This window comes from Propithecus coquereli, unplaced genomic scaffold, assembly GCF_000956105.1.
Source record: "Propithecus coquereli isolate 6110/MARCELLA unplaced genomic scaffold, Pcoq_1.0 Scaffold166, whole genome shotgun sequence".
In the NCBI taxonomy this organism is placed as follows: domain Eukaryota; kingdom Metazoa; phylum Chordata; class Mammalia; order Primates; family Indriidae; genus Propithecus; species Propithecus coquereli.
This window is the reverse complement of record NW_012141191.1, coordinates 927,844-944,059: the sequence shown is the minus strand read 5'-3', so window position 1 is coordinate 944,059 and position 16,216 is coordinate 927,844. Positions and strand designations below refer to the sequence as shown.

The 16,216-nt window shown below is 38.3% G+C and overlaps 1 protein-coding gene across 1 annotated transcript in view; it reads left to right on the top strand.

The window, feature by feature from the left end:
- GDA (guanine deaminase) overlaps positions 1 to 16,216 on the top strand; it is a 110,911-nt gene that overhangs the window by 68,079 nt on the left and 26,616 nt on the right. Inside the window, exons 3-7 of the mRNA XM_012641628.1 lie at positions 2,338 to 2,509; positions 9,506 to 9,593; positions 12,169 to 12,274; positions 12,651 to 12,668; positions 12,935 to 12,944. Of these exons, the coding sequence (XP_012497082.1) occupies positions 2,338 to 2,509; positions 9,506 to 9,593; positions 12,169 to 12,274; positions 12,651 to 12,668; positions 12,935 to 12,944 (394 nt within the window). The remainder of the gene's footprint in view (positions 1 to 2,337; positions 2,510 to 9,505; positions 9,594 to 12,168; positions 12,275 to 12,650; positions 12,669 to 12,934; positions 12,945 to 16,216) is intronic.

The window sequence follows — 16,216 nt, the reverse complement described above, 5'->3', positions numbered from 1 at the left end:
GCCCAGCCCTCAATATGTGCTCTTTTGTGTCCAGATGCTTTCATTCAACATAATGTTTCTGAAATTCATTCATATTGTTTGTGTTCATTCTTTTTTATTGTTGAGTAGTATTTCATTTTACCATAGTTCATTTATCCATATTGTCCTGTGATAGATATTTAGATTGTTTCCAATTTGGGCCTAATATGAATAAAGCTGTTATAAACATTCTTTTACAATTCTTTTTATAAACTTATATTTTATTTTGCTTGGGTAAATATCTAGGAGTGAAAGTACGCTCTAAGACTTTCTATGTGTAACATTTCTTCTTCTTCTCTCTGTCTCTCTGTCTCTCTCTCTCTCTCTCACACACACATACATACTCATTCACCCCTAATTTCTTCAACTAGATTATAAAGTCTTCACAGACAATAAGATACCTTACTTCTCTTTGTACTCTCCACAAGGCTTAGTGGACTTTCTTAAACATAGTAGATACTTGGGAAATATTATTTGATTGAACAATTTAACTGCTTGAAGAAGCCACCCTGCCATTCCGTTTCATGGTAGTGGAGAATGCAAAATCCCAAAGGACTGACCTGTCTTGGAGAGGTCAGTGACTGATACCTGAGACAAATTCATATTTCATCCTCCCTCTCTGCCTGTTTCCCATATTATAGGCCCGCTTAATGCTGCCTTCTTGCCTTACTTAAAAGTTCTTACTCTATTTCCATAGTTAGCGAATTAACAGTTCTGTCACATGGCACATAGAATATTGAGCCTATAGACGAATTGCCAGGGTTTGAATCTCAGCTCCAAAACTGACTAGTTAATGATTACTTTTTTTCAACCTACTTAAATCTCCTGAGTTTTAGCTTACCCTTATGTAAATGAGGGTGATAATACTCTCATACTTGTTACATTTGTTGTGAGCATAACATCATCATCGTCATAACTAACATTTGTTGATACTTTCCATCATCTAGGTACTGTTCTTACATACACTAACTCAGTCCTCACAAGAGCCCTATGATGCTACTACTATCTCCATTTTATGCAAGAGGAAACCAATCCACAGAGAGATTAAATAACATGCTGACTCTCCAACTTCTGGTTTATGGTGGGGCCTGATTTCAAATCCAAGCAGACTGAATTTAGAATGTATGTCCTTAACCGTACAATAAACTGCCTCCCACAAATGAGATGGTGCACACAGGACCCTGCGCCAAGCACCAGTACATGTACATATTCAGGAAACATCAGCTGCTGTCACCATCATCATCATTACTACCACCACCATTCCTGGCTCTCTTTTTAAAATAATGCACTTCGAGCTACTCATGGCCTTACTTGTCTCACATTTGGGTGCTACTTACACATTTGATTTGATAGCATAAGGTATTCTTTGTGATGTCAAGTTCCTTATGTGATTTAACATTTACTCAAGGTGATGGTGGTGGTAGTGCCTGCCATGTTTTGGTGAATATCTGGATGAGGTTGAACACTTACTAGTGGTTAGTGAACTGGATTAGCTCTTTAGAAAAGCTTTAAATGTCTGTTAGCATCAGGCATCCTCAATTCTATGAGTAGTGCCTCTGAAAACTTTAAAAACATCTTTCCGTGACTTTCCATTATAAGAATTAATAGAAATATGCATGTTAGTTGGTGGGTCAGGATAGCGGCAGGAGTGATGAGAAGCAGCCTGAGAATGGTTGCCATAGCAACGCAACTCCCTCTTCACTTAACCATTTACACCACTGCCCATTTGTGCTCCTGTGCGTGTTTCCAGCCAGCTTGCTTTTGCTGCTTTATTTCAGAACTTAGCCTCTACATCACATGGGAAAGGACTAGATGTCTTGCAGTCAGCCAAGATCAAAATGACCACAGAGTCTAAAATTGCAGCCACTGTTTTTCATCCCAGTCACCCTTAGTGACTTGTGTGTACATTGCTTACCACACCTCTAGAAGTTTTGAAGACCTCCTCTCCCATTTTTGCTCTCTGTCCTGTAGCTACCAGCTGTGAGAACAAAGTCATAGGATTAAATCATAGCTTCCCTCCTTTCTTGTGCTATGACTGCTTTGCTTCTGCTCATTGCTGGGGCTTTTTCCTCCCTCCATCATCGTTGGTTAACCCCACACCAGCCATTCTGACTTAGGAGCTATATCTCTCCAAGCAGAAAGCTTCATTTTTATTTCTTAACCTCTGAAAAATAGAAGAATTTACAGTTGTCTGATTGCATCAGCTATAAACCCGTGTGGGGTGAACAACAAAATCATTCTCGAGAGAAAATGTGATTTAAAGATTCAGAAAATGACTGGAGGTATATTAAATACTTTCCCTCTCCTCTTATTTTCCAGTGAGTTCTTCATGCCTGGGCTGGTTGATACGCACATCCATGCCCCTCAGTATTACTTTGCTGGAAGTAATGTAGACCTGCCACTTTTGGAGTGGCTGATCAAGTACACATTTCCTGTAGAACAAAGATTCCAGAGCACCGACTTTGCTGAAGAAGTATATACTAGAGTCGTCGTAAGTATCCTGTGTGTGCAGTGTTATGTTTGGTCATCTATGGAAGTATCTGCTCCCCGGAGGGCAGATTTAAATGATAAAGCATAGGTAGTTAAGGGTAAGACGGACCTTAGAGATTTTTCAAAGTTCTTTCACAGCCCAGTGAGTTTGTGATCACCTCACCTACACAACTAGTTCAATGACAAAGAGAATTCGAATCCAAGTTCCCAAATCCTCATTCTGGTGAGCTCCATATTACTCTCTTTCACTTCTTGTGTTTAGTTTACCAAATCTGGGTTTAATGCGGTGTGTGTTCCCTATTCCTGCCAACCCCTAATACTGTTCTGAGGACCATATGGAATGAATAGCTGTGTGACCTTTGGAAAGTTCTGTGACTCACTTTCCCCATCTGTAAAAAATAGAGCTCATGATAGTACCTAATTCACAGGATTCTTGTTTTTTTTTGGTTTTTTTTTTTTTGTTTGTTTTGTTTTTTCTTGAGACAGAGTCTCACTCTTTTGCCTGGGCTAGAGTGAATGCCGTGGCGTCAGCCTAGCTCACAGCAACCTCAAACTCCTGGGCTCAAGCGATCCCCCTGCCTCAGCCTCCCGAGTAGCTGGAACTACAGGCATGCGCCACCAATTTTAATTCACAGGATTCTTATGAGAATTAAGCAAGTTAATATTTGTGAGGTTCTTGGAATAGTGCCTGGCACATGGTAAGAGAGATCTGTGTGTTTGGTTTAAAAAATACCCAAGGAAATTTAAAATTAAAACTTTAAATTAGCATTAGAAGAATATCACATTATTCTGGTAGCTTCTCAAGGAGGGAAAATAGGATGGTCCTATATTGCAGGGTACGTGAAAATGTGTCTTGAGCATTAATACCACTAGAGGGAACTCTGGGGCTCGTTCAGTCATTAAACAGTGGCTGCGAGTGTGTGCTAACTACATATTGAAGGCTCTGAAAATGTCCTTCCTTCTACTCTTTCAAGAAATCAGTTCCCTTCTTTCTATTCCAACCCTATACGCAGAACCAGCATCCACTCAGAAACCAGGAACAGCTTTAGCAGGAAAGAAGTTAAAGCTACAAATGCCTTTTTATCTGACTGCTACCTCATGTGGTTCAGCACACTTGGTCTGAACACTCCTAAATTATTGTTGGACTCATTGCTGGTTTTGTTGGATCCATCATTGTTAACTATATAGAGGTGACAGTATTACAAGCCTTCCACAGTGACTGACCTAGCCATCCTACCATATGCACCTGTTTCTTTGGTCTTGCATTATTCTAGGCTTAAAGAGTAAATCCAAGTGCTAACATTTATACTCTTGCCTAGCATAATTATAGATTCAGTGCAATGGTGGCTCTTACATATTTAGCATGCATCCACATGACACCAGACAAACGGAAAAGGACTAAAAGCTGTGTATGAAGTTGCTGGCGCATTGTGTTAATGAATTGTGTTAACCACACCAAATCTTTATTTATATCTCATATTGTTCTAAAAAGGGTTTGAGATATCTTAAAATTGCATAGTACACAACAAAAGAAAATGAGTCATGAAATCATGGCAAAGGAAAAAGTGGGAGAGGAAAAATAAAATGAAACCGAGAAGTCAATGGTATGCTGTGGGGTCAGTGAACTTTTAGAGTTTGTCACCAATTTGGCTTTACATTTCTAGAACCTGACCCAGAGAGGGAAATCAGTTATGAAATTTATACTGTCTGTATGATATAAAAAAAGTATTTGTTAAGGTAAAGCATTTGTATGTATTCTGTATACTGAAACCCAAGAAAATTAATCCTAATATTCTTTAATGTAGACAGATGCTATGTTGTCAAAATATATATTGTAAAGATGCTGTAGTATCAGCAAGTCCAGATAGATCAGTCTATTATGTTTAGAGAGATAGAGTATCAAGGACTATATATCCTTTAGGCAATATTCCATAAAAAAGATTTTTTGCATCGGAGATTTATTTAGGTATTTGATGTCAATGAGTACAAAATATGTTTTATTCTTATTTGCTGTGCATACATCCTACATTTCTGATCATGATCAGGCACACAAACTTTTATAGTTGGACGAGTTAAAAGTGTGGTTGGCATCTGTTTAAGAAAGTTGAGATTTGTTAGCTAGAACCTGTTCCTAGACTGGAGGGTTCCTGGGGCAATGTAAAAGGTTTTGGAGGAAGTACTCATGAGTAGAACTATGATTTTTTTGGTTTTTAAAATTTTTCTCCCCCAGAAAACAGTCATAGAACTACTTCAAGAAATTTGCACCATGGATTATAGCAGTGATAATGTAATCTGCAAATAACTTAAAGTATATATTTAGCAAACACCTCTTAAGATTATTAAGAAAAAAAATCCCCAGTAAACCAAACTAGAATATTTCCCTTTAAACATTGCAAACTGGAAGAGAGATTGTACTTTCAAATAGGACTGAGATGAACAACAACAACAAAAACCTAGAACCTTTAGGAATCTGCACAAATTATGGTCAAAGAACAGGAGAATAAGATCCTTGGCGAACGTGACAAAACAAAAATTAGTTGCAAATATGCTCCTGAACAATACAATGGATATACTTACTCACATCCTCTGGCTCAGGCCTGACACCGAGAAATGGGCTTGTGTCAGAGTCTGTGTGGTACCTCTATTGTCTTTATTGCTAAATAGCCCCAGTTTTCCATTTTGATTTCCTCTTCAAACCAAGATTTTAGAAAAGTGCTTAAAATTTTGAAAATTTAGATTGTGTGTCTATTTTAATTTTTAGTTTTAGTTTGTTTAGTGATTATAACTTGTGTCATTTTCCTAGGGAATAGTTGAGATTTATTTTATAATCTAATGAAAGGTTGTTTTTTATGATGATTCTGCAAAATTTTTAAAACACTGTTTCCTCTGTTGATATTTTATATATCTATGAGATAAAATTGTTAAAGTGTTAAACAAGTGTTCTATTATTTTCCTCTACATTCTCCCATGTGACGAGACAATAGCTCTTACGTCCTCTTCCTTTCTTCATCCCTATCCACTTGACAACGTCTATGTTATGTCATATCTGAGATTTTAGTTCAACTTTATTTTTTTGCCATCTATACTTAATTTAAAGTAAGTGTTAACCTTTAACTTTTAACATTTATTTTGATTTAATTCTAGGTTGTTATTTGTTAACATCTGCACTTAATTTAACAATGAGCTTTACTTTTTCTTTTGCTACTTGGATTCCTGTCTTCCTTTTGGATTCCCTTTTCATTTTGTTGGGATATAGATTTTGATATTCCTTTCCAATCAGGTGGGTAATAAATATACCAAATCCTTGAATTACCAAAAATGGATTTCCTTTTTTCTTACTCTTGAACAATGCCTTAGCTGTAGAGAGAATTCTATTCGAAATTATTTGCCTACCAGCATCTAATGTGCTGATGTCAGTCTGGTTCTCATTCCTTGCTGGTAAATTTGCTGGCCTTTAGGATATTTTTCCTCATTTTTGATGCTCTGAAATTTAAATTGTTGATTTTCCAATTTGTTCCCTTTAATACATAGTTCTTTCAATATGAGAACTTCTGTCTTTCTTCTATGTTAGGATTTCTGTTCTTTCTGTCTCTCTGTTAGTAGCAATATATTCTTCACTCCAATCTACTCTTTGTTTTGATAACTCCTATTAGAAAAATGTTGAAACTTCTGGATCTACTTCCATATCTCTGAACTTTTCTTTCTTGCTACATTCTTAGAGAATGTTATGTCCTAATTTTGCAAATCATTAATTCACATTTACTGTTTTAACAATAACCTGTTTTTCTTTCAAGGATAAAATGTTCTGTATATACCTAAGAATGCTAATTGTAGTTCATTTTGTGTCTCTTGCTGTTTTAGTAATTCTGCTTCCTCAGGTGAACACTAAGCACACACTAGGACCCAGACATTTTTCTAGTTACTGGAGATTAAATTTGATACCTATGTCATGGTATTAGCTTTTTACCTGGATTTGTAATGCTGATGACAACCTCATTTTTGTCTTCAATTGACAAGTTCTAAACATCCTCTACTGACAACCAGATATATTTTGTTTCATGTAAAAAGTGTCTTAAAATTTGGAAAGATTGACATAAAAAAGAATCCAGATTTTCAAATTCTTTTGATCTTTGGGACTAACTGACATCACTGGGCTCTCATTAGCTTTTTTAAACAATTGACTAAAGTTGAAGTAGAAGTTGCTGTCTAAGGTAGGGCATGTTCTTCCCTATTATTTTAACTCCAACCTATTTTAATCCTGCAGACATTTTGGCTTCTGACCTATGTTCTAGTCAAGAAGGCCCTCTTATTTCACAGAGGAGCAAACTGATGTTAAGAAAGTAAAGTGACTTTCTTTTTTTTTATTTCAGAATATTACGGGGCTACAAATGTTTAGGTTACATATATTGCCTTTGCTCCACCCAAGTCTGACCTACAAGCCTGTCCATCCCCCAGACAGTGTGCACTGTACCATTAGGTGTGAATATACCCATCTCCCCCATCCTCTTCCCACCTGCCCAACACCCAATGAATGTTATTTGTATATATGCACGTAAGTATTGATCAGTTAATACCAGTTTGATGGTGAATACATGTGGTGCTTGTTTTTCCGTTCTTGTGATGCTTCAGTTGGTAGAATGGACGTCAGCTCCGTCCAGGATAATACAGGATGTGCTAGATCACAACTGTTTTTTGTGGCTGAGTAGTACTCCATGGTATTCATATAATACATTTTATTAATCCACTCATGTATTGATGGGCACTTGGGTTGTTTCCACATCTTTGCAATTGTGAATTGTTAAAGGGACTTTCTTAAGGTCACATAGCTAATAATACACAAAAAGCAAGGAAGAATCCTAGTCTGGAGGGTGTTCCTCTGTACTTTAAATAGCTTCTGCTAAGGATAGACCTCAAAGTACTCAAATCAACCAGTCATTTTTCCAAGTGCTTAGGCAGGTTAGGCTATACCAATTCCATTTTCTTTCTTGGAGATCTTCTTACCTCCTACCATTCTCTCGTTTCTCTGTGGTCGGGATTCTCTCTAGCACTGGTGTGATCTGGGCATTCCTTTTGACTCTTTCCTATATTTAATCCCCGTTCCCTGGACCCAGGAATTCCTTTTCTTTGCACTCTCTTGTTTTGCTAAAACCCATTTTCTAGAAGTTTCTTATCAGTTCATGCAGGGTAAAATCTTTAGGTCATTGAATATCTATCATGTCTCTATTCTACCTTCACACTTGATTGGCAATTTACCAGGGTATAAAATTCTACATTAAAAATAACTCCTCCAGAATTTGGAGGCATTGTTCTGCTTCCAGCATTGTTGATGAGAGACCCAGTGCCATTGAGAGTCCTGTCCTTTATCTATGACTAATTTCCTTTTTTTGTGGATGCTTTCAGCATGTTTACTTATGGACTTAATATCTCACAATTATATGCCTTACTCTGGATTCTGTTTTTTATTCACTGTGCTGAGAATGCTATGAGGATTTTCAATTTGGAGACTAATATTATTTTTCAGACAATTTTGTTCCTTCCCTCCATTTACTTAAAAACATTTATTTAGAGCGCTTATTCTAAATGTTGGAGCTCCTAGATTGAGTCTAATTTTCTTATCTTTTTACCCCTGATTTCTTTTTTCCCTTGAGAGGTTCTCTTCTAATTTACCTGACAACCCTTCTAAATTGGCTTCCAATTTCATTTACAATATTTTTAGTTCTGGAGAGTTCTTATTCTCTGATTTTCATAGCATTTTGTTCATGTTTTGTGGATGCATTAGTGTCTTTTATTTCTTTGAGGATGCTAATCATAGTGTTTTTTTTTAAACAAGCTTTTCCCCAAACTTATAGGTTATCTGTTTTCTCTAAGATTTTTTTTTCAGATTCTCTCTCCTCGTCCTTCTCATATTTTTGATATTAGCTTTCCTCTAAGGCCTGTTGAACCTTGGGCATACATTCATATTTAAGTGTGATGCTCTAGGATGCTGACTGGAAGTTCTGAGTGGAGGTAGCACTTGTGGACTAGTGAACGTCATGGTAGAGTGAAGTGTGAAGGCAATAAACAGCCCTCTCAGTTGTGGACCCCAAATGCCACTGTGAGGACATCTTTCTTCTAGAGCCACTCTTTTTCTCCAGAATAGAATCCTTTAATCCCTTCGCAGGAGTGGTGAGATTAGGACATGTGGCTTTCTGAGGAAGATGACCTTGGAGGTCAGCCAGATTTTTGCTTAAACCTCTTCGTTACCTTGTCCTTTTGGGCTGTGCCCTCTTAGTACTCTCCAATTTCTACAAAGAGTACATCTCTCCTATGAGGAACAGTTAGGGGTGGTTGACTGATCTCAATAGGGAGGAGAAGGGTCTTGCCAAGGTTTAATCATCTGTACATAGACTTTCAGCCTATTCCCTGCTAATACCCACATACTTCTCTCCCTCTTTCTAAGTTGCTTCCAGATCCTCAACCATGTTTCCTTTGGTCTTTCAAGAAGATGTTGAAATGTTTCCTCTGCTCATGTCTCCTCTCATGTTCTTCCTGTGGATTAATAAATTTTGTATTCCTTACTGTTATGTCAGTGGTGATTTGCTAAGGAAAGAAGATGGATACATGTGTTCAGTCACCCAGGTTGAACTATTTAATAGAAGTCTGGCTGAGTATGTTTACCCTCTAATAGAGAGGAAAATCTTATTTATGCACTCCCAGATGCAATAACATTTGGATATCCTTAATCCTAAGAAATAAGGAATTAATTAGTATCACATTTTATAAATTCTGAAACACAGAACTCTTTGAACCTAGGAAATCAAAAGTATCAACTTCTCCAGCTAACACTTTTGGAATATAAATACTTTTGCCATTTACTTAACTATATACCATATCAAGATGGCATACCTTTAAATAAAAGCATTTTAAATTTAAAAGCTAGAATTCTATTTTTCTCTGAATATGCCATGTGACTTTTTCTGGGCACATGCAATTCATGGTTTTTGTGCTTTATTTTTAGAGGAGAACACTAAAGAATGGAACAACCACAGCTTGTTACTTTGGAACAATTCACACTGACTCATCTCTGCTCCTTGCTGAAATTACAGGTGAGCAGATGAAAGCATGATTTATGGGTAAAGACAGCCAGACCTTGCGTCGCAAACATCTTACATGTAATTGTGGACAGTCCCACCTTTTAATTGCTAGGATTTGAACATCACATTTTTTTTTTTTTTTTTGCAGGTAAGTAAATGTCTGTGTATCACTGTGGCCCTTGAATGTTTTCTGTTGTTTTAGTAATTTGATTCTTTGCTTCCATTTTTTGGTTACAGAATGATGCATATGGGTGTGAAATTTGTTTATTAATTTAGAGCTTTTTAGGATAAGTTTGCTAAGTCTAACTGTGGCGACAGTTTATTATGATCAACAGTCACGTGTTGGCTATTGGCTAGACTCAGATGCTGGAACACAATGAAACAGAAAATAGTCTCTGCCCTCGAGGAGCCAGAGTGCTTGCACACACTGATTAATAACTTTGTAATGTCTGTGATGCTGTTACTAGATGCCTGGTATTGTGCAAAGCACTCTGTATTGATTAGCTCAGCTGCAAACAGCCTTCTGAGGTCATTAATGATGTTCTCATGTTACAGCTGGGTGAACTGATGCTCAGAGAGGTTAAAGTAACATGTCCAATGTTCCACAGCTAGTAAGCACAGCTGAGACTGGATCTAGGTGGATGAGTCCAAAACTTGTACCCAGCACAGTGCCTGGCAGATAGCCAGGTGCTCAGTAAATACTGTTGGCTGGTGCACCGATGTCACTACTTACTAGCAAGGTAGTTTATGCCAAACGTCTGATGGACGACACTGAATATAGACATTGCAGTTTTCAGAGTAGGCAAAGAGAACTCAGAACTAGGTTGCCTGGGAAGACTTCATGGGAGGGATTTTTTTTTTAATTTATTTTTATTTTTTATTTTTTTAATCTTTTTTTTTATTTCAGCATATTATGGGGGTACAGATGTTTAGGTTACGTATGTTGCCCTTGTCCCCCCTCCTCCCCTAAGTCCGAGTTTCAAATATGTCCATCCTGGAAAGGATTTTTATTTATTCATTTTTTTGAAACAAGGTCTCTCCCTCTGTCTCAAAAAATAAATGATGCCGTTGCACTGGGGCTAGAGTGCAGTGGCCCCATCATAGGTCACTGCAACCTCAAACTCCTGGGCTCAAGCCATCCTCCTGCCTCAGCCTCCCGAGTAGCTGGGACACACCACCCTGCCTGGTTAATTTTTCTACTTTTTGTAGAGACAGGGTCATGCTATGTTGCCAAGGCTGGTCTTGAACTCTTGGGCTCAAGCTATCCTCCTACCTCGGTCTCCCAAAGTGCTAGGATTATAGGCGTGAGCCGCTGCACCTGGCCGGAAGGGGCTTTTCCACCGGTCTTTGAAGGGAAGACAAGCTGGGGGAGAAAATAAAATGTCTTCTGGATAGGGGAAATGACATGGACAGAGATATGGGGACAGGAAATGTCCATAGCAGATGCAGGGATCGGAGAGTAGAGCAGTTTAACTGGAGGAGAAGGTTCATGGGGCGAGAGAGAGGGTGGGCAGATGGGCCGGCTCACACTGTGGAGGAGCTTGAATATACATCACAGGCCCAAAGAATCTTGAACCAGCTGAGTTATGTGAAAAAAGTAGTATTTTAAGAAGATTAAACTAATGGCCACATATTACAGTTAATTATAGGGGAAAGAGAGATGCAAAAAGACTTCTGAAAGACTCTTATAACGGAGGTACAGACATTGAAAAAAAACCCCAATTACCATTGCCCCATGTAGCTTCAACTTTCTGACTGAAATAGAATTCTTCTAGCACCTCTAATGAGGACTAGACCTCATCAGTGCTGAGAGCTGCTGGTGGGACTAAGTGAAATTCCACAGAAATAATGCTATTGGCATTGGTACAGTTCAGAAGCGGAGCAGTATGGCGGCTGATTCCCATGTGCGAGATACCTTATATACGTTATTGCATGGATTCCTCATAACCCTGCGCCTAGCAGAGGACACTGGGTACCTTAACCAAGTAATATCCACCAGTCCGGGAGTAATCAGAAGAATAAGGAATCAATCCAAATCTGTCCAACTGCAGTGCCCGTGTCCTTATCCCTAGACCATGTTGCGTTTTCTTTCTTTAGGATCTGAGGCTGTTTTCTCTTCACCATGTGATAAAATGAGAGCAAAGATAGTTATGACTTTAGAAAAAAATATGTACAAACTGTATAAACAAAGGGAAAATCTGAGTAATAAGTAAAAGACACACAATGATTACCTGGGTAGCCTGGGAATGGGGATGGGGGAGATGGTAGGTGGAAGTAATAAATGGAAGAACCTTTATTACTTAGGGAATTTAGTGGGGATTTGTTGTTATTGTTCTTTTTATCATTTTTATTTTTTTTGTTTGGTTGGTTGGTTTTGATTTTTTTTAAATTTTATTTTCTTCTGAAGACCCCAGAACTCAGCAGTTGTTATTGTTCTTAAGTGATGTGATGGTGGATGACCTTTTACATGTTCCCCACTTACGTTTGCCATAATAATTGCAATTTTAAAATGTTTTTAAAAGGCTTAGAAAAAGTACTATTTGAGAAATAAATATTCCTTCAGATTCTTTTTGTGTGTGCTTCACAGATAAATTTGGACAGAGAGCCTTTGTGGGCAAAGTGTGCATGGATTTGAACGACACTGTTCCAGAGTACAAGGAGAGCACCGAGGAATCGGTCAAGGAAACGGAGAGGTAAAATGCTCCTTTGTCCCGATTTGTGTTATGGGTGGGTCCCTCTGCTGCTCTGATGGAGTGAGAGATAGTGAAAGAGGAAACAAGATGCTGTTATGACCCAGCCGAGATATGCACATAGTGATTCAGAACGTTTAATGCAATGGGGCAGATAGTCTACGGTGAATTTGACCAGGCAGTTGCTAATCATTAAGGATTGACAAAGAGCTTGCCCTTGCAGGGTCACACTTGATCCTCATAGAAATATCCATGAGGCATCTGTCTTTTATGATAAGGAAGCTGAATTTGATGTGAGCTGTATGACTTGCTCACGGTCATGCAGCTTTTAAGTAGCAGAGCCAGAATTTAAAACCAAGGTTTATGACTCTAAATGCAGAATTCTTTCTGCCATGACGTAGAGCCCACCTCATACTCAGTGTAAGTAAAGAGAGAGAGACTGAAGGTGTGCAAGAGCATTTGTGGTGGTTTATTTACATTTAAAAAGGATGGTGGAAGTGAAGAGTCATTTATGGAATGAAATATTATACAAGAAGTTAGGAAATATGAGTTACATTTACAGATTAATGAAAGACCTTTCACTAAAAAAGGATTTAAAAAATAATACCAAAGTAATATGTGCCCCTGTGATACAAACCTTGGAGAAGCACAAAAAGGTACAAGGAAGAAAAATGTTCTCCATAATTAAACCACCTAAAGTTATCAGTATTGGGTTGTTACTCCGTATCTTTTTAGCATTTTTTCAAGGTGGTATATGTATCCCTCACAACTGTTTTGTCCTACCATAGAAGAGGAAAGTTGTTCTAAATATATGCAAGAATAGCTGTAACATGCTAATGTAGGAAACTAGAATGTCTCCTCTCCAAAAACATGACCCAAAAGAATATCGTTCCAAGGTGAAGTGCAGACATGTAGAAGAGAAGGCCATGATTCCTTTTCTTGCCTTGGTTCCATAGCTGTGTGCTCACAGGGAGGAGGACCTCATTGTCCTACTACAGTCAAGGTTCTGAGCACATTCTGTGGTGACACACAAGCTAAAGAAAGACCATGGGGGAGGGATCAAGGTCCACTTTGCTGTTGCTGGACATAGCACTGGGCTCACCAGAGGCTGCCGACTTCCTACTTTGTGAAGATCTACACCTTAAAGAATAGGGTGCCATATGCAGATAGAATCATAAAAAGTAGGGGCGTGCAAGGGAAATGAAAACATATGTCCACATAAAGACTTGCATGTGAATGTTCATAGCATCTTTATTTGTAGAAGCCAAACATGAAGCAGATTCTCTGTGCGTCGGTATCAATCCCAGGGGAGGACTCTAAACACTTTGCCAATACTGCACACCAGTGTCAATCCTCTTGCACGTGTCCATGAGACAGAACACTCACACAACAAGTGAAGCAAGTTTATTACTCACAGATACGCAGCAAGGGACAATAGATGCCTAGAATGCATGGTGAGCTGGTCTTCCAAGGCTCAGGAAAGTTGCCCAGGGTGAATGGAGTCTCACCTGTGCATGTCTCACGTCACCCCACAGCTGAGGGATCCTGAAAGCATGCTCCGTCTGTGATTTTATGCCCAGATGGGTGAAAAGCACTGTAGAACATCTGTTCTAGGAGGAAAGGGATCAGAACCTAGGCCGTTCTGGCCAGTTCCTCATTATCTCAGGATGTTACATTTCCAGTACGTTCTACAGTTATTCTGAGAACTACAAGCAAGAAAAAGGGCTGGGTCACCAAGGCCATCTGGGGACTTGTCTTGCACTACAGTAGAAACAACCAAAATCTCCATTAACTAGTGAATGGATAAACAAAATGTGGTATACAGTAGACTATTAGTCAAGCCATAAAAAAACAGGGAAGTACTTATACATGTTACAACATGGATGAACTTTAAAAACATTGTGCTAAGAGAAAGGGACCAAGCACAGAAGGCCACATATTGTATGATTCCATTTATAGGAAATGTACGGAAAATGCAAATCTATAGAGACAGAAAGTTAGATTAGAGATTGGCTGGGGCTGGGGGTAGGAATGACTATTACCTGTAAATGGGCCCAAGGGATATAATTGGGGTGATGAGGCTGTTCTAGATTATGATGATTGCATACTCAATAAATTTAACTAAAAAAATTATTGAATCGTGCACTTAAAAGCAAATTTTGTGTTATGAGTAATAAATTATACTTCAATAAAATAGTTTTTAAAAATAGAAGTATGTGGGTGGGGTTCATGTATATTTGTGTTTTCTGGTTCACATCCACTTTAGATAAAAGTTGAGTGGAAAGTAAGTAGTTTTTTTTAAAAAGTAAATTTATTTTTGAAAGGTTGCTTTTAAACTCACAAGGGAATGATTGTTTTTTTTTGCAAAGACTTTTTAAGGTATAAATAGCTGTGGAGCATATTTTCAGAGACTCCAGCCCTCTGTGATGTTCTCCTGTGGTACAAGAGTGCTTCTCTCAGTGCTTCTAGCATTCTTCCTCTCTTCTCCCCTGATCCCACACAGTTGAAGCAAAAAAAATTTAAAAAGGCCCAAGAAACTCAAGATGTATTAACACACTCAGGAGTCTTCCTGTGATGTTGAAATGAAGTTGAAAGATGATTGAACGCACTAAGTCATTCTTCCCGTTTGGCAAGATCACCGTGTGGGTTTATCCAACTTGATGAAATTGGTCTGTTCCTCAAAAAATTTCTTGCATGTCAATACTATTTTTGTGTAACAAATTATATTTTAAAGCCTCTAGGAACCTGCTATAGGGGTCCTAGGATAAATCCTTTTGTAATATGAAAGATTCTTTTTTAAAGTAAATGATTTACCCTCCCCTTCTCCTTTATTATAGATCAGGGCTTCTTGTGTAGGTTGGATTTTCTTTTAAGTACAATGTGGCCTGCTCATTAAATTACATTTGGTTGTGGGTCATATTATTGCTTGAGATCATGAGTTTTCATTATGTTCTTTTTTGTATAACATTGTGACATTCTGCTGACCATATAAATACTTTTTTACGTTTTTAAATGGTTTTTCCATAGTTCCTTGAGGATTTGACAAGCAATTTTATTGTATTCTGTTCAACATCCAAGAGATATAGAAGAAAATGCTTTAGATATAAATCTTTCCCAAGACCAAATCTATCCTAATGCGAGTTTTAGAAGTGGAACTTTTCATTCCTCAGGCCTTCCTCCTCTGTGGGCTGCTACATGCTCAGCCCACACGGAGAGAAGGAAGTACCCACCTTCCCCTAGCATCGACCGTATGCTTAGCTCGTCTATTAACCCGTTTTTGTGGCTGTAGTAAACCTTAATTCACATTTTCTTTTGAAATAAAGAAATACTAGAAGGCAGGAAACTATAGCTGCCCAACCAGGACAGAAGTAGCCATTTCATAGGCTTTATAGTTTCTACCACCCCTATAGCCATAACTGGTGGGGTCACCAACCATCCTGTTTACCACACACTTTACAACCACCGCCTATTCTTTCTGCTGTACTCCAACATCCATCCCCAGGAGGTCTCTGCCCTGGAAATAAGTAGTAATACTGTGTGAACGAGTAAGTTTTCACGTTAGGGGAATTAGAAGTAGGGAGTCCCATGGCTTCCAAACACCTCCAGGTGCATAGGACTCCATGATTCTAATATCCATGGAGCATAACATATTGCAATATTTCCCTGTTTGAGCTTGAGCTAGTAGAACAGCTCGAGTGCTATGGGAAGACTCATGAATAGCCCAGCTGATGGTAGGTGATAATGTTACATTTCCCTGCAGTTTTGTGCTCCACCTCTGGCTGCAAGGGGAAAGCAGAGTAAATACTACTTGTTAATCTTTAGTGGTCGGGAAACATGTTCCACATTAGAATGTTTGCATGGAAATTAGGGCATGTAAGGATCATGTTTTTACCCTTTTGAAACATTCATTTGAAAATTCTTAAGTTTTCTAACTTCCCATTTGTT